This window comes from Hypomesus transpacificus, chromosome 22 (assembly GCF_021917145.1).
Source record: "Hypomesus transpacificus isolate Combined female chromosome 22, fHypTra1, whole genome shotgun sequence".
NCBI classification, from domain to species: domain Eukaryota; kingdom Metazoa; phylum Chordata; class Actinopteri; order Osmeriformes; family Osmeridae; genus Hypomesus; species Hypomesus transpacificus.
Window position 1 is genome coordinate 14,456,335 of NC_061081.1, and position 17,901 is coordinate 14,474,235.

General features: G+C 41.6%; 2 protein-coding genes across 3 annotated transcripts; both read left to right on the forward strand.

Annotated features, from left to right (window-relative positions):
- Positions 1 to 1,980: 1,980 nt before the first annotated feature.
- Positions 1,981 to 4,685, forward strand: LOC124484603 (erythroblast NAD(P)(+)--arginine ADP-ribosyltransferase-like). Of its 2 annotated transcripts, XM_047045589.1 has the most exons (3): positions 1,981 to 2,075; positions 2,737 to 2,842; positions 3,603 to 4,685. In XM_047045589.1, exons 2-3 carry the CDS (start codon positions 2,783 to 2,785, stop codon positions 4,350 to 4,352), a joined length of 810 nt encoding a protein of 269 aa, XP_046901545.1. In that variant the 5' UTR covers positions 1,981 to 2,075; positions 2,737 to 2,782; the 3' UTR covers positions 4,353 to 4,685. The 2 variants fall into 2 exon arrangements, with proteins under 2 accessions (XP_046901545.1, XP_046901546.1); XM_047045590.1 differs by lacking the exon at positions 1,981 to 2,075 and having other exon boundaries at positions 2,725 to 2,842.
- Positions 4,686 to 5,344: 659 nt separating this feature from the next.
- Positions 5,345 to 16,566, forward strand: LOC124484456. The gene is made up of 13 exons (XM_047045371.1): positions 5,345 to 5,397; positions 7,715 to 7,825; positions 8,276 to 8,395; positions 8,587 to 8,658; positions 9,150 to 9,227; positions 9,308 to 9,370; positions 10,113 to 10,395; positions 10,588 to 10,630; positions 10,783 to 11,049; positions 11,182 to 11,451; positions 11,825 to 12,030; positions 14,261 to 14,350; positions 14,674 to 16,566. Exons 3-13 carry the CDS (start codon positions 8,340 to 8,342, stop codon positions 16,033 to 16,035), a joined length of 2,790 nt encoding a protein of 929 aa, XP_046901327.1. The 5' UTR covers positions 5,345 to 5,397; positions 7,715 to 7,825; positions 8,276 to 8,339; the 3' UTR covers positions 16,036 to 16,566.
- Positions 16,567 to 17,901: the final 1,335 nt, after the last annotated feature.

Below are 17,901 nucleotides of genomic sequence, written 5' to 3' on the forward strand. Positions count from 1 at the left end.
CACACAAACTGTTCACCCTCCTACCATCACTATCACCATAGACCAAGTACCGGTCCTAGCACATTCGGCACCTTAGGCAAGATTTATCACAAGCGTCCCCCCCCCTCCCCCCCGGAGCGCAAATAGGGGTGCCCCCCGGGGGTGCCGCCCCCCTCTTCATGCCGCCCTAGGCGGCTGCCCATGTCGCCTATAGGAAGGACCGGCCCTGCATAGACCCCACCCACCTATTGAGCACTCACACTTTGCTCTTATATGTTGTTCTTATCATATATGTTGTTTTTAACCTGATATATGTTTGCATTATTGTCAAATGTTATCAATGTTGTATTAGTTGCAAATTTAGAGTATTGGGAAACTGTCTGTGTAACTACTTGTTGCTGGGCTGATTGACAATAAAGTTGACTTTGATTTTTTTATTCTTGTTTTTTCACATTCACTAAAATAACTGCATGCAACTCACTTCTCTATCATTATGTGACTTGATTCACTGAGCCTTGGAACAGCAATTTACCTGGCTCTGGTCCTACCTGGCCCTGGTCCTCCCTGGCTCTGGTCCTACCTGGCTCTGGTCCTACCTGGCTCTGGTCCTCCCTGGCTCTGGTCCTACCTGGCTCTGGTCCTCCCTGGCTCTGGTCCTACCTGGCTCTGGTCCTACCTGGCTCTGGTCCTACCTGGCACTGATCCTCCCTGGCTCCGGTGGCAGATGCAATGTATTTTTCTAGGGAGTTTATGATTCAGGAACAACGCCAGGATCCCTCGCTGGCTCTACAGTGGAAGAGAGCTGTGACAGAGGAGGAGAGTAAAGATGTGGTGGTCTGCGAGTTTGGGAAGCTTGAGATTTTGATGTGTGTGGCAGCCTGCTGACCGTCTGGCCCTGGTCCTGCCCGGCTGGGGAATCGAAGCACGCACGTGAAATTCATTTTTCCAGTCACCTTAGTATCGAGAAGACACTGGCATGAGTGTCAAAGCCTTTTTTTTTGCCCACTGTTAGACATGAAGTGCTTCTGCTTCCCAGGTTAGCAGGGAAGGCTGGTCATTCTGATCCTTCAGCTCCATTGCAGACCAAACCAGTGGAGTCTTCCTTTTTAAGGGTTATTAGAGATTGTGTTGGCCCTCTGCCCCAAACCCAGAACAGGAAAGGGTATCTGTTGACCATCATGGATGTTGCAACACGCATTCCGGAAGTGGTGCCTTTGCACAGCCTTCGGACGCCTACAGTCATTTGGGTGAACATGGGGCTCCCTAAAAAGGAACCAATTTCACTTCTCAGTGGGAAAATATAAAAAATCTTCAGTTTTAAAGAACTGTTTTTTTATTTGACAAGCAAGACAAAAAAGTAAAAAACATATTAGACTATTAAACTTATGCTCTGTATAAAAACTGTACACTAAATAACATTTTCGAAAAGCTGTTACCGTATTCGGCCTTCAGCCAAGTATTTCATTGTGTTAGTTTTGTGATCATTATTTCAGAATAAAGTCAGACTAGGTTTTAGTGTGTGGAAGAGATAAGGATGTACCTACAGTGGAAAAACAAGTAAGATTATCAGTGTGAGATGGCATTATAATTTACATAGGCCAACGGAAAGATAAATCTGAACAAAGAATCCTGTGAGACCAGGAGTGTGCAGCATAAGATCATGTCATAAGTCCAAGTGTTTTGCATGTACTCTGTGTGCAATTAAAATAACTATGTGAATTGTTCCTTAGATAAACCCACTGTACCTTATATCCAGTATAACTATTGTATCTTGTATTCCACTAGTTAAAAAAAAAGTTTTTTAGGAAGTCCCGGTTTTAATGGGGTCTTGCTTAGGTTGGTAACTCGCCACTTGAGCCGCACACATGATGACCAGGCAAATTCGTGAGACCATTAGAATTTGCCAAATATACATAGGTATTTTTTTTAAGGGGCTTGGACAACTGAAAGGGGCGGAGACATTCAGGGGTTTTAAAAGACGATGTCAGGAGAGCAGAAGGCAGTTAGTTCCAGAACCTGCTCATCCGTTTGTTGTTTTGACTTTGTGAGACAAGAAACTCTTCGCATCAGGCTCCAGTGCTGTCTTTTGACCTTGGGTAAATTTACACTACACCAGTGTACTAAAAACAGTTATTCTTTTCCTCTGAGCATTTAAAAAAAAGTTTTGCGTACAGACGACAACATTGTCTAAACAATCCCCTTTCACATGGACCTGCGTAAACATCAAAAGACGTTGAGTAGTTGGCGCCGTCACTTTGTACAGAAACAGAACGTGCCGGCGTCCATGCAGTCTATGGCCAGCGTACATCACCAGGATTCTTCCACAGAGGGGATTGTGGTTTGTAATCTCTTGCGCGCATGCCTGTAGACTAAACATGTAATACTCGTGGGCATGACATCAGTTTTCACACATTCGTGTTTTGTTTACACAGAAATTATGACGGTGTCGTTTTCAAAAAACTTGCATTTTGAAACCTGTTTTCAAAAGTTAGCGTTTTCAGGGACCAAAACGCAGTTGTCGCGTAAACGAACAGCCAAACTGCATAAAAACAGTTTTTTTTTTGTGAAAACTTTATTGTGTGTATGGCCCCAGACCCCTACAACTGAAAATAAATGTGACTGACTTCTTCACTTCGACATCCCGGCGTACACGAATACACATGTCGTAATGTCATAAATATCATGTAACTTCGATGCCCCTGTGTAAACAAAAACAAATTTATTGATGTTAATGGATACCTGTCGTTGTGTCTCCAGCTTCTTCTACCCTGGTGCAGCTTCAACCGTCACACCTGGAGACAAGATGATCTTCTCCCTGCTGATCCTCCTCCATGTCTGCATCCTGACTGTGGACTCTATGGTGGTGAGATGCTGTTGTAGTCACACCGTGGTTAAGAATCTAATCTTAATTTAAGATGCTGCCCTGTTACTGTGTTAGTGTATGTATTGTTCTAAGCAGGCACGTTGCTAGACATAAAGCTCTACTGGGGTACAGGCCTCTACTCATTATACGTACAGTTCAGGGACGTAAGTTTGATTTCAGCTTTGGTGGGGACATCAATAGTTTATACGACCGCGTGGTAAGTCAAATAGGCCTACTGTTTTTTTAGCTTCATGTAATAACACATGTTGGATTCGTCTTTTTATTATGTTTGAGTCAAAATAAGGTGATCGGTTTGCCTGTTACTTAGAAACTTTTTGTAGTTTTGTAATGTTTTCTTAGCCTACCTCAAATCTGACTTGTGTGCCGACACCTGGACTTGTGTGTGTCGCTGCAGTGGCTGTTACAGCAAGCACAGAAGAGCGAGCGGACATGGACTTCTGTGGCATGCATCAGTTTGGGTTTTTGGTTAAACTGCGTCGCTTTTACAAGCGTTTAGTCAGATACTATGTTTTTTTCCGGGATTATCAATCTAAATGAATGCCCTAATAAAGTAAATTGTTAAAATTAAAATAAACTTGCCCCAGTAAAAAGGGTCTAGCAATGCCCATGGTTCTCAGTGTGTTTGAGTTTATTTGAGTAAATGAGAGATGACCAACAGAAAGACAGATGAAGAAAAACAAAGAGGAGGTTAAAAGATGTAACCTGTAATCAGTGCTCTGTTTGTGTTCCCTCTGTGTAGATCTCTCCGTTTTCTAAGAGGTCCGGCGTCCAAAAGCGAGAAGAAATCCCTTTAAACATGGCCCCTGACTCTGTAGATGACTCCTACACAGGCTGCGCAGTAGACATGAAAGAAACTATTTACAAAACATATTTAAGTAAAGAATTAAATGAAAATGAAGAGTTAAAGACGCTTTGGAAAACAAATTGTGCCAATGAAATGTTCAAGAAAAAGGAATCTGTAGACAAGGATCTCGAATTAGATCATTTCAAGGCTTTATATGCTTACACAGCTGAATCAACATTATATAGTAAATTCAACAACGCAGTAAGAACCAAGGGGCCAGAGTACACAAGTGGCTTCAGTTACCACGCCATGCACTTCCTGTTGTCCGACGCAATCCGTGTCCTCAAAGAGAACCAACCAACGTGTGTCACCACATACCGTAGAACAAAGCTGGAGTTTAAAGGTGAAGTTAATACTGAAATGCGTTTTGGATTCTTCGCTTCCAGTTCAAAGAAAACTGATTTGACTGATTTTGGGGACAAAACCTGCTTTGAGATTGAGACGTGCTACGGCGCTTACCTCAAGAAATATTCCTGTTTTGGCACTGATGAGGAAGAGGTGTTGATTCCACCTTATGAGAAGTTCAAAATAACCGCAATTGAACATAAAGGAAATGTTTTACAGTGTAATGTTCTGTACAAACTGAAAAGTTCTGAAACTAAAAGCAATTTCAACTGTAAAGCCGTACCCGAGGTACCTGTGTGAACATGTTGGCTGAATGTATTCTTCCTTCTTCCTGCTTTAATATAATTGGTGTCAGATTAATCGCTTTTCAGCAAAACAGTTTATTTTGATCAGTGTGTGGACACAACGGCCTGGTGAAACTCGGCAGAGGTGAACCGTGGCTGTATATGGAGAGCTGAGGAAAACTGAAAGGGCTGCCAAAGTCCTGTTTCCCACCAAAGACAGATAGATCGTTGTGACATTGAAAACATCACTGTCTTGTGGGAAGGGGAGAAATATTTCTGTAAGCAATATGTGAAGTTGATCATTCTGCCCGCTTTTTGCTTACTTCTTGTACCCTGCTAGAAGCTTCGAATAAAATGTTGCTGATTAAAGATCCACTCTCTGCGTCCACTGTGTGTCACATCCATGGGGACTTTGTCAGGTTCCCCAAGGGCGGGAGGACGTGCTGATTGAGGTGCATAATGGTGGTACTTGGAGAGTCAAATTTTCTGAGGTGGTACAGGATGTAAAAAGTTTGAGAACCACTGATCTAGGGGATCACAGGGTGTCTTTAAAATCTAATATAGTGACTGAGGCAATGACTGTTGGAGTGACTGAGGCAGTGACTGAGGCAGTGACTGAGGCAGTGACTGTTGGAGTGACTGAGGCAGTGACTGAGGCAGTGACTGAGGCAGTGACTTATGGAGTGACTGAGGCAGTGACTGAGGCAGTGACTGAGGCAGTGACTGTTGGAGTGGTGCCAATGCTACCGGTGCAGGCCATAAGCCTTTTATTTTATAAAAAAATGTTTTGACATTTTCATATTCAATAATTTCAATACTTAATGATAATACTAATAATTAATAAATACGAATGTCCCTTTTTTATAATGTACAAAGTACTTGTTTTCAGGCAGTTCTATCAGTGATCTATAAATCATTGACGAGTTACACGCCCTCTCATTAGGTAATATAATCTTGTGTTTACAAAGGGCGAAAAGTATCACACCATAACTCTCCCCTCAGATTGAAGTAAAGCGTTGTTCAGTGCGCATATATGCCTCTTCCAGGATTCACACTTTCAGGTTGGTGATTTTGACATTTTTATATTCCATCATTTCAATACTAGTTTAGTCAATACTAGTTGAATCATTTAAATACTAAAGATATATTTACATTTAGTCATTTAGCAGACGCTCTTATCCAGAGCGACTAACAGTAAGTAAGTCGGTAGATATATAGAGAGACAGGTAGATAAACAGTGATAGACGGTTAGAGAGACAGGTAGCAAGACAGCTATAGAGAGACAGGCAGTGAAGGACACAGGAAGACAGAGAACACAGAGATAGGTAGAGAATCAGATAGATAGAGAGACAGGCAGAGACAGACAGGTAAAGAGAAAGTAGACAAGAAAACGTAAAAAGAAATTAGGCATGAGTTAATGTTGCAAAACAACATACACACACATCTGTGGAATGACAGCACTTAACATCACTTTATATTGCAGCTGGTCCTGTGGAACAATTGACCCACAGTTGATTTGTGTGTCCAGAGTGAATATTGCTTGTTTCCTAGAATAAAGTCAAATTTAAACCATACAATAACACATAAGAGCCCTTCTCTGTCAATTCTGAAGCAACTTTAAGCTTGGTTTTATTCTCTGTCGCCTCAATGTCACAAGTATTGTTTGTGTCAAACGTAGGGTCACTGTGGGCCCATGTCACTTCCTGTACCTTGCTAGAAGCTTACCCACTGTGTGGGTCCATGTCAGGTTGGTTGAGAGCAGTGTTGCAGCCCACTGTGTGGGCCCATGTCAGGCTGGTTGAGAGCAGTGTTGCAGCCGAATGTGTGGGCCCATGTCAGGTTGGTTGAGAGCAGTGTTGCAGCCGAATGTGTGGGTCCATGTCAGGTTGGTTGAGAGCAGCGTTGCAGCCCACTGTGTGGGCCCATGTCAGGTTGGTTGAGAGCAGCGTTGCAGCTCACTGTGTGGGCCCATGTCAGGCTGGTTGAGAGCAGTGTTGCAGCCCACTGTGTGGGCCCATGTCAGGTTGGTTGAGAGCAGTGTTGCAGCCGAATGTGTGGGTCCATGTCAGGCTGGTTGAGAGCAGCGTTGCAGCCCACTGTGTGGGCCCATGTCAGGTTGGTTGAGAGCAGTGTTGCAGCCCACTGTGTGGGCCCATGTCAGGTTGGTTGAGAGCAGTGTTGCAGCCCACTGTGTGGGCCCATGTCAGGTATGCTAAAATCTGGAGTTCCTGGACAGGGCCTTAACTTGATGGCTCTCACACCTTATTGTGTAATTTTACTGTCGCATTGCTAGTCATATGTGATGAGTAAGGGTCAAGAAGTCGTCAGATTGGTTGATCTTGTGTATAAAGGGAAATGTGAAGCGTTTCTGTGGATTCTTGATCTCTTGAGACCTTCTCCTCAGCTCTGGCTTGTCCTTGTAGTCATTCTCCTTGCTCACCCTGTCTCTCTGATTTACAATGATCATTGTAGTGTAGGTAAGAGTTAACCTTCATTTTGTAACATGTTTGCCTTGTAATTGATTTCATTCATTTGCAATGTTATTAAATGTATATTCATTTTAACCTTACTTTGACCATTCTTGCTCTAATTTAACCCATAGAGTCAAATAACTATAATTATATTTGTATTGGCCATGTTTTTGGTTCATGTTAATACACTGTTCAGTTTCCCATCTTCCTTTAAACCATAAGGGAATTTGTTGTGGTTGTTTGGGCAATATTTAACCCCCTCCAATAATAACAGCTGCCCACAATAAAGCTGATTGGATCGGATTTGACACCATTCATCCTGGATCTGTTGTCAAACATAAAGATGTAGTTGCATTGATGTTCTCACACACACGCCCAACTTCCACTGCCTTGTTTCTAGGAAGTAATGGATGAGTTTCTAAAGTATACAAGGATTCAGTTTAGTTTATGGGGCTTCATCTGTTGTCTATTCTTATTTGGAGAGAGGGGACATTGTTACATAACTGCATTTTCTCTGTCCAAGGTTTTACTTCTACTCCAACCAATTAACCCAGGTCTTTTTATAGCCAATAATGACAAATGATTTACATGTTGAATGTCAGATGTAGGTCCATGTCCATCTTTACTTTCTCTTTCTAAATGACACACCTCCTCACCTTAACATCAGAGGGGGAAACATGTCTGTTTTTCTGTACTACAGTAAGAACAGACCATTAATACTGTACAGAAAGAACAGCCAATTCAGGACATGCAGAGTATTCAGAGTTTGAAAACTGGCTGAGTATTCTGATTAACAAATGTCCCTTTTTTATAATGTACTTGTTTTCAGGCAGTTCTATCAGTGATCTATAAATCATTGACGAATTACACGCCATCTCATAAGGTAATATAATCTTTTGTTTTCCAGAAGGACAAAGGGCAAAAAGTACCACACCTTCAATCTTACCTCAGATTGAAGTAAAGCGTTAGGAGAATGTTCCGTGAGCACATGTGCCTCTTCAAGGAGTAACTCTTTCAGGTTGGTGATTTTGACATTTTCATATTCAATCATTTCAATACTCGTTGAGTCCCAGTATTGCAGTCCTGGTTTGTGTGTAAATGAAGACTAGACTCCTGCTTCTGTCTCAGGTGTGTTATTTAAACACTCTGACACATGAATACATCGTCTTTAGTTGGACTTTAACTGCTTTTCTTGATGTCATCTGATACAACTGACACAAACTAAGCTACCTAATAATGTCTCTAATATATATATAATATAATATTTATATTATAATCGTATTCCTGGCAGACCTTCTAGAATATTTATGTTTGAATGTAAAAAATCCTGGTTACATATTTAATATCGGGAACTGTTTTATCACCTCTGTATCTTCTTAAGGCTTATCAGACACTGATACAAGCTGAAATTATTCAATTTGTTCCTCTCACATAGTCTGAAGGTTGTTTTTATGGCTTGTGGTTCCAGGAACCAAAGGTTGAATTTGTATCCTACAACAGACCCCAGAGAAGGAGGGAGGAGGAGGAGAAAGATGGAGGAAGAGCCGATGGACCGTCCAGCGGAGGATGTGGTTTTTGACAAAGCAAAGTATGTTTTGTAATCTTTATTTATGTAGTAATACAAGATCCTATCCCATATTCGGCTGTTAGAAGGCGATGTGAAGTGTTGAGTGTCAGGTGATAGTATAACGTTTGTCCAAAGGGTACATTTACTACAAATTACATTTAGTCGATTTTATCTTAAGAATATCTTTCTTTTACTATTTACTTGTTATCAAGGTCTACGTCTGACGGTAATCCTTTGAAGATTGCTGAATCAATTGATATACCTTTAAATTTCAAAGGTTCAAGGTGAGATTTTATCCCTACTTTATTTATCATTAGGAAATGAGCATTCTATCATTCTAATTCACAAAGTTAAATATAAACCGGAGGTCCTATTGGAGTCTAAAATACAAATACAAATGTTTCACAATTTTCCTATTGGTGTTTAACACATAAGATGTTGTTAGTAAAAGTCCCCCAAATCCCCAAGAGTTCAAATACATTTCAGTGATCCTTGATCCTGAAATTTAGTCGGATTTTGTGAATGACTGTCCTCTGCCTCCTCCCACACTCCCTCCCTGTTCCTAATGAAACACTTACCTTCCATTTAAATCCATTTAATGTCTTTTCCCTCATGCTCAACATCACCATACTGTCTCTTTGTCCCACATGTTTGGAAAATAAATGAGGCCCTGTAACAGTGCAAAACAGTAGTGACTAGCAAGAAAACACAAACTATGTTGAAACGTCTGTTGAAACGTATTTATATTTAATGAGTGTCTTTGTGTTATTTACAGGTCTTTATGCTCTGGTTATGCATCTGTGTTTCCTGGAAGCAGTAAATCAGAAATTTCTTCTGATCTCAAAGGAGCAGGGTGAGACTTTATTCTACTTTTAATGTCTTCAACTTTTTTATTGTTGTCTTTTTTTCAATAACATTAAATATGGTTTACAGACCAGGTTTGAAGCTATCTGTGTCTGTATCATCTTTGTCGTCCGATAACTCACAAAATACAGGGTAAGTTAAACCTTTTGGATTGTCTCACCATTTTATTATTTATTATTCATGGCTTGCTTATATTTGATTGGATTTCTTTTTTTTTTGCGTTTAAATCTTTAATTGGTAACGTTTTACATGTATTTCCATGTGTAATTCATAAAACCACAATATAATTAAAATATATATATATATATATATAAATAACATATATTTAAACATTTTATATATATACTTTTACTTTAAGTCATTTAGCAGACGCTCTTATCCAGAGCGACTTACAGTAACTACAGGGACATTCCCCCCGAGGCAAGTAGGGTGAAGTGCCTTGCCCTGGGACACAACGTCATTTGGCACGGCGTGGAATCGAACTGGCAACCTTCAGATTACTAGCCCGATTCCCTACCGCTCTGCCACCCTATATAAGTTTATACATATTTGTATACATTTTTATATACATAGTTATATTTAAATATGTATAAATTTATTAATTTTTAAAATGTTTAGTTCTTAGAATTATTTTAACTATTGCACTTTCTTTTTTTAACTTAATTTAAGATCCATATATGTTAATTGTCTGCACCTTCCTGCCACAGTAAATTCTGTGTTTGTGTAACATACAAGGCGAATGAACCAAATTCAGATTCTGATGTATCTATGTTTTATAGAGATACATTGTAAAGCAATGCATTATTATTTGTATCGGGCAACATAAAACTCTGTCTCAATGTGTGTCTTTCTCCTGATTATGATTTCCAATCAGAAAAATACTGTGTGACATCTGCTCAGAGCTCAAGGCAGTGAAGACCTGTGTGACCTGTAGTATCTCCTACTGTGAGACCCACGTCAGGGACCATTACAGAGTCCCTAAACTCCAGCTCCACACCCTGGTGGATGTGGGGAGACGCCAGCAACTCTGCAGCGAACACAACAGGCCCCTGGAGGTGTTCTGCTTGACTGACGAGATGCTGATCTGCAGTCTGTGTTCTGCAACACAGCACAGAGGACATGAAGTCTTTCACAAGACTGGACTGTCTGACGGACAGGTGGCAACAATTATCTTTGTGTTATTTTTTGTTGTTTTGTGTATGAGTGATTGTGGATTTTGATGGACATTCTTATACCCCCCCCAAAAGAAATAATCCTCAGGTGGAACATGATTTCGTTTAAGTATTTGTTCATTATCATTTGATGTACCAACTAACAGTAATGTCCTTCTTCTCTTTACGTTGCAAAAGACTTTTCATGAGGAGCGACACAAAAGATTACATTCATTTGATGGTAAGTGTGCCTGTTTGGTTTTTCTTACCTCTGACCATCAGTTATTTTACTTTTTACACAATTTGATCAAATGTGCTGTTATATATTGTGTGTATTTGGATGGACCATATTTCTCTTCATTGTTTTCTTCCTTATCATCCTTTATGTGTCAGTGCTGCCCCCTCCTGGAGAGATCAGCATCCTGTCAGTGAAGCCAGACTCAGTGACTCTGACCTGGGGACCTCCTGAAGGTCAGGATGGACCCAAGATGTTCAGAGTGACCTGGGAGGGTGATGGAGAACAGAAGAACCTTAAAGTGAAAGACATGTACAAAGTAGAAATAACCGGACTCCAATCTGGTCAGAAGTATGAGTTCCAAGTTTTCACAGAGGGGGAAAATGAAAACCTCAGTGACTGGGTTTCTAAAACAGTAACTACAGGTACAGTAACTTTTAGATTGTCTTGAAAAGTAACAGTGGGTAAGAGTAACTCTTAGAGTTCTATATTCTTTCAGATTGTGGAAATTAAAATAAAATTAAAAAACAAGCTTCTCCCATCTCCCCTTCCAACAGTGGTTCCTCCTCCTCGAGAAATTAAAGTGATGCAATGTGAAGCCACTCAGCTGCGTCTCCAGTGGTCCAAGGCTCCAGGAATAGATCACGTTCCCCAGAGCTTCCTGGTCACCTGTAGCAGCCCAGGGTCCGAGCCTCAGGCAGTACACACCGAAGACAGCTGCAGAACCCTGACCGACCTGCAGCCGGAGACTCAGTACACTGTCGGAGTCTGTACTGTGTTGAGCAACGGGGAACGAAGTGAACATACTTCTGTGACCATCTACACTAGTACGTGATCGTCCTGGGTAACATGTTGAAGGGTTTTCTCTTGGTGGTCTGGAGCTGCTCTGATCCTCAACTGTTGTAGCTAAACACCTATGAGCTATTAACAAACTGCCCACTACCATTCATATGATCCTCCACAAGCCTGTTCATATCAATTGTTGCTGCAGATCATCTGCAAGGGTTCCCTCAAAATGTAGTGTTACTTCCATCACCAAACCATTTCCCCAATGTAGATTACAATAATGTAAACAGGAGAATACATGTTTAATATAATATTTATTTAATGTAACTACTCTGGTTTGTCTTGAAGTAGAATTATTATTGGATAATCGACACTTGATTTCTAACTTCTAAATATATCTTGTTCACTCCCTAGCGGTTCCTGCTCCAGTCAAGCTGACAGTTGTCTCAGTGGACGCCACCTCAGCCACTGTGAGCTGGGAACAGCCAGATGGAATGGACCAGACCCAACTCCAGTACCAGGTCTCCTACCAGAGTCCAGGAACAGATGAACACATCACCAACACCACCTCCTCACTCAGCATCACTCTCTCTGACCTGAGACCTGCCTCTGAGTACTCTGTCAGTGTCTGCTCTGTCTTAGAGTGCGGACTGAAGAGTCAACCTGTGTCACATACTTTCAGCACAAGTAAGCAGAACAAAGTTATTTCGCGAGTTAATTTACCAGATACAATGTATATACAGTATGGGTCACACCCCTATGAGCCAAGGGCTGCCAAAAAGTGTGCTTTTTGACAGATTCATTTATCAGAATATTCTATTAAATATTACTGAGCCTTCCAAATATCCCACACACACACAACAAGTTACCTTAAAAACTCTACCCCAGGAGACTTAAAAATGTGTTCAGTTCAAATGAAAATGTTGTGTTGTTGCATTTTGAGGATAAGGATTGTTAAAACACATTTATGTTTCCTTTTTTATGTATTTACAGGATCGTGCCTCAGGGAGATGCTGTCCAAGACAGGACTGAAAGAACATTATGACCACAAGCTTACGTTGAGTACTGTCCTTGAGATAAACTCAAACACTACTTCAGATGAGCCAATTACATCAGTACCAGTGGCCTTTTTAAAGAGACTTATGTTGGCAAATGCAAATGCCAGAGTCGTCAAATGTTTACCGTCTGGGCACAGTGTCTCATATTCGTCACTAGACAGTCATGACAAACTGGAAAACATTGATGCCTTTAATCCTGTTGACCTTACAACAGCCATGTTTCTGTGCTCAGATAGCTTCCTTCAGCAGGAGATGGTTCTGAAAATGTCCATGTGTCAGTTTGCTGTTCCTCTCCTCTTACCCAACTGTGACACACGACAAAACACCCTGATGCTTTGGACCTTGAGGGACTTGATCAAGAAATTCCCACCCAGAGAGGCAGAGTCAAATCTCTCAACGGAGGAGAGAGTTGTACAAGCTGATATTCCCATGGTGTCCTTTGTCAGACTAGGAGAAGATCGACTCTCCAAGTCCCAGATTGTTAACAAGTTAATAAGCAATCCTCAGCAGTACCATGACACCTTTGTTCATGAGGGGATGGAGTGTGGCGATGTCCCAAGGAAGATTTCAGATGGGTTGGTTGAGGTCAGTTGGTACCTTCCAAGTAAAAACAATACAGACATGTTAAGTAATCCAATGGCTGTGGCAAATCTCAGAGGTGACATTAGACGTTTGGAAACACAGTTCTCGTTCCTGTGTGAAACGTCTATAGCAGTTGTTATTTTCTGTGATAATTCAGAGGCTGCCTTGCATGTTTTGAAAGGCAAACAGCCAAAAGCCGAGTTGCTTCTGGTTGTGAATTCTGAGACAGAGAAAATGTCCATCAATCCAACAAACGTGATTGCACGGAAGAAACACAATGATCAAGAAGTTGTGAGAAAGCTAAAGTTTTCTATTGGTAGAATCATAGAGAAAAGTTCTAACAACATTAAAATGGAAGAGATGGCCAGTATAGCTCGACAGTTTGGAATTGAAGTCGATGAAGACAATCCTGATTGTCTGCAAGCTAAGACCTTGGCTGAAAGAATCACCAACAAAATTATAGACACTGTTAAATTCAAAGAAGAACAGCTACCACTACAAGGAAAAGTCTGGAAAGAGCTTTCCAAGTTAGAGAAAGAGGAATGTAGACTTCTAAAAGCAGGTGAAACAAACATTGAGGCGTACAAAAGACAATTGAGTTCACAAAAAGAACAACTGAGAAATAAACAACAAAGTCAGGGTATGTCAGATGCTATGAAGATGTTCGTTCAAGGAATGTCAAGTCCGGTTGTTCAAAGATCCTATTTTTTCAAATGGCTGCGAATATATTTGGATGATCGTTCACGACAGAGTCTATCGGGTTCAAGAAAACGCTACAAAAACCTTTGCACTGAAAAAATGGATGAAATTGCTGATTTGGATAGACATATTTCAGATTGTTCCTTGGGGCTTGAACATTTCCTTCGCGAGTTAGGCCAGTTGTACGAATTAGCCTGCTGCCTTCCTGAGAACAGTCCTCAAAGGAAAAAGATGGAAACTCTGCCTCGACTGTGTGCCCAGATGCTTCTAGATGGTTTCCCCATTGAGCTTGTGGATGGAAACGCATCAAACATACCACGGAGGTGGATATCAGATGTGCTAACTTCTCTTCATGATCTTGTGGAAACCAAAAGCAGAATCAAGGTGGTGTCAGTGTTAGGGGTACAAAACACAGGAAAGTCCACTCTGCTAAACACCATGTTTGGGGTCAAGTTTGCCGTCAGCAGTGGATTTAACACCAGAGGAGCTTTCATGCATCTTATTAAGGTAGACGCAGAACAGAAGAAGGACTTGGAGTGTGACTTTGTTATGGTCATTGACACTGAAGGACTCAAAGACCCAGAACTGGCCCAGCTTTCAGATAGTTACGAACACGACAACGAGCTGGCGACCCTCGTCATTGGACTAAGTGATGTCACCATCTTTAACATCAACGTGGTTAACTTTGCAGAGATGAAGGACATCCTGCAGATCGTGGTCCACGCCTTTATTAGGATGGAGAACTTGCTGGAAGAAGAGAGGAAGCCCATCTGCCACTTTGTCCACCAGAATGTGTCTGCAACATCAGATTCTCACGTAAGGGAACAGAAACAAACGTTGTCAGATTTGGACGAAGTGACGCTGTCCGCAGCCATGATGGAGAATAAGGACGATCAGGTCACCAGGTTCACGGACGTTATGGAGTATGATACAGACACTAAAGACACCTACATCCCAGGACTCTGGCATGGGACTCCCCCGATGGCTACGGTCAGTTCTGGCTACAGTGAGGCTGTGTACAACTTCAAAAAGAAACTGCTGCAAGATCTCGCAAAAAGCAGGAAGCGGGGAGATTTGACAGATTTACAAAAGTCAGTTGACAGTTTGTGGGGCAAGGTTATCTACGAGAAATTTCTCTTCACTTTCAAAAACAGCAGAACTGCCGATGCCTACAATAAACTGAGGGATGAGTTCACCATTTGGGAATGGTCATTCGATACAGAGATTCAATCCTGGATTGTAACTGCTCAAAATAAAATCAGGGATTTCTCCATGAGTGCTCAACATTCCCAGATGTCCCTCAGCAGCATGCTACAGGACTTGTTGAGGGAAGCATCCAAGAAGGTTTCCACGACAGAACAGGAAATCCAAAACAAACTACAGAAGTATCTTGAAACACAAGAAGCCCAAAACAATGTTCTAGGAATACATAGAGAGGAGTTCATCACCAGAAGCAATCGCTTAAGACAAGAAACCGAGGACACTATGAAAAGCCAACTGCAGAAAGCTGTTAAACTCAAAGAGGGAAAGACTGAATTACATGACCTTGAACAATCACTGGCACAGAAAATTGACAGGAAGGTTCTTGATATGCTGCAAAAATGCAGAGGGAGTAACACTGAGTCCAGTAAGTCACTTGAAGAAGAATTTGAAAGTATGTGGGAACAATTTAGATCTCAGATGCATTTCAAAACCCCTCAAAGAAAAGACGTTGCTAGTGAAGCCTCCTCTATGCTGAGAAAAAATGTATCTACAAGAGGGAGTCAGGTCAACAAGTTGCTGTTAAAAACCGACATTAAAACTTGTGGAACACAAGAGTTTGTTCTGAAATCAGGAAATAAGTGGAACAAGACCAAGTCAGTAGTGAGGTTCATGGACAGTGACAGGCTGAGAACATTACAACAAGACCTTTGTCAAACCATTATAAAACAGTGTGAAGATTTCTTGGAACAAAAGCTAAACAGCAAATCGAACTACAGTGATAAATACATCAAAGAGCTGCTGGACATGGTTGATCAGAGATTGAGACAAGACAAGACGCTGCAACTCGGTGACCAATGTGAGACTCTTCTAAAGCTTCACATCTGTGGCAAAGCAGCCCAAACCCTTCAGAAGATGAATGACGACTACATTGAACAAAACGACCCTCACAAGTATCTGGAACAATGTAAGGAGAAGTCTTTCAAAGAATTCATAGACTTGTTTCACAAAAAACAGATTAGGTGTTCCCAAATGAGTTTGAACATGGCAAGTAATGAGAGGGTCAAACACAGCCAATCCAAATAAGTCTGACCCTTTGGTTTTGACAGAATATATTTTGCTTGGTACTTCAATTATTGAGATGGCGTGAATAAAAATGTAAGGTTCAGTAAATCAAAATATTTTTTCTAATCTCTCATTGCAACCACATTGATTATAGGACCGAAAATATTGTCTTCATTGATCGATCACATCACCAGTTAGTTTCCCTTGCCTCTAGAGGTTTTTACAGACTGTTTGACTTATACTTTGTTTAGTGTGCATGGTCATAACCTATATCTTTACGTAATTACACTCTTATATAAAAAGAAATAGATTTTTATTTGTTCAGGCGAGGCGCTTGTTTGGGAGAAACTGTTGTGTACAACGCTATCTAAAAGTTTGTATCCGCTTGCATCAAGTTCCTGTAAAGTAACAAATAGAGAACTACTCGTTTACATGGCAGTAGTTGTATTGGTTGAAAGATGAATTTGTAAAAAACTAAAGCCATGGCGATATATCCTTTACTGTTGCAGTTGTGTTATTCCTCTTGTCTTTTGTACACAGTCCTTTAAAAGCTTGTCTCCTCATGTATAGGCCTACTTTATTTCCTTAAGTAGGTACATATATATGTATGACACAAATGACAGAAAATGTAAAGTAGCCCAAGCTTTCATTTATGTATTTTTTTATCGGTACTGTAAATTGTCACTAACGATTCGTTTTTTAATGTGTATAAAACGGCGCTTGCTCAAAATAAAGCATTTCATTTTTCTCATTAAAGTAAGTTGTTTCTCAACATGTGTGTGGCTTTGATTGTCATGTTGTCTATAGCAGACAATCTGTCAGAACACAGGCAGCTCCAGAACACAGGCAGCTACAGAACACAGGCAGCTGCAGAATACACACAGCTACAGAACACAGGCAGCTCCAGAACACAGGCAGCTACAGAACACAGGCAGCTGCAGAACACAGGCAGCTGCAGAACACAGGCAGCTGCAGAATACACACAGCTACAGAACACAGGCAGCTACAGAACACAGGCAGCTGCAGAACACAGGCAGCTACAGAACACAGGCAGCTGCAGAACACACACAGCTACAGAACACAGGCAGCTGCAGAACACAGGCAGCTACAGAACACAGGCAGCTACAGAACACGGGCAACTGCAGAACACAAGCAGCTACAGAACACAAGCAGCTGCAGAACACAGGCAGCTACAGAACACAGGCAGCTACAGAACACAGGCAGCTGCAGAACACAAGCAGCTACAGAACACAGGCAGCTACAGAACACAGGCAGCTGCAGAACACAGGCAGCTACAGAACACAGGCAGCTGCAGAACACAGGCAGCTACAGAACACTGGCAGCTGCAGAACACAAGCAGCTACAGAACACAGGCAACTGCAGAACACAAGCAGCTACAGAACACAGGCAGCTGCAGAACACAGGCAGCTACAGAACACAGGCAGCTGCAGAACACAGGCAGCTACAGAACACAGGCAGCTGCAGAACACAAGCAGCTACGGAACACAGGCAGCTACAGAACACAGGCAACTGCAGAACACAAGCAGCTACAGAACACAAGCAGCTACAGAACACAGGCAGCTGCAGAACACAGGCAGCTACAGAACAGAAGCAGCTACAGAACACAGGCAGCTGCAGAACACAAGCAGCTACAGAACACAGGCAGCTACAGAAGCTAAAGACAATGGCAACGACAGTACAAGCATTCTGATTGGCTAATGGGTAGTCATGCCAGCCGTGTATTGACCTCATCGCCGGTCCGCGGTCTGATACGGATTATTATTGCCCTCCTCTGACGTCATCTTCAAAATGAGCGATATCGAGGAGTCAGCTGAGTTTTACTATCCAGACGACACTGAAAACATCAACGGCGACAAAGACATTTTA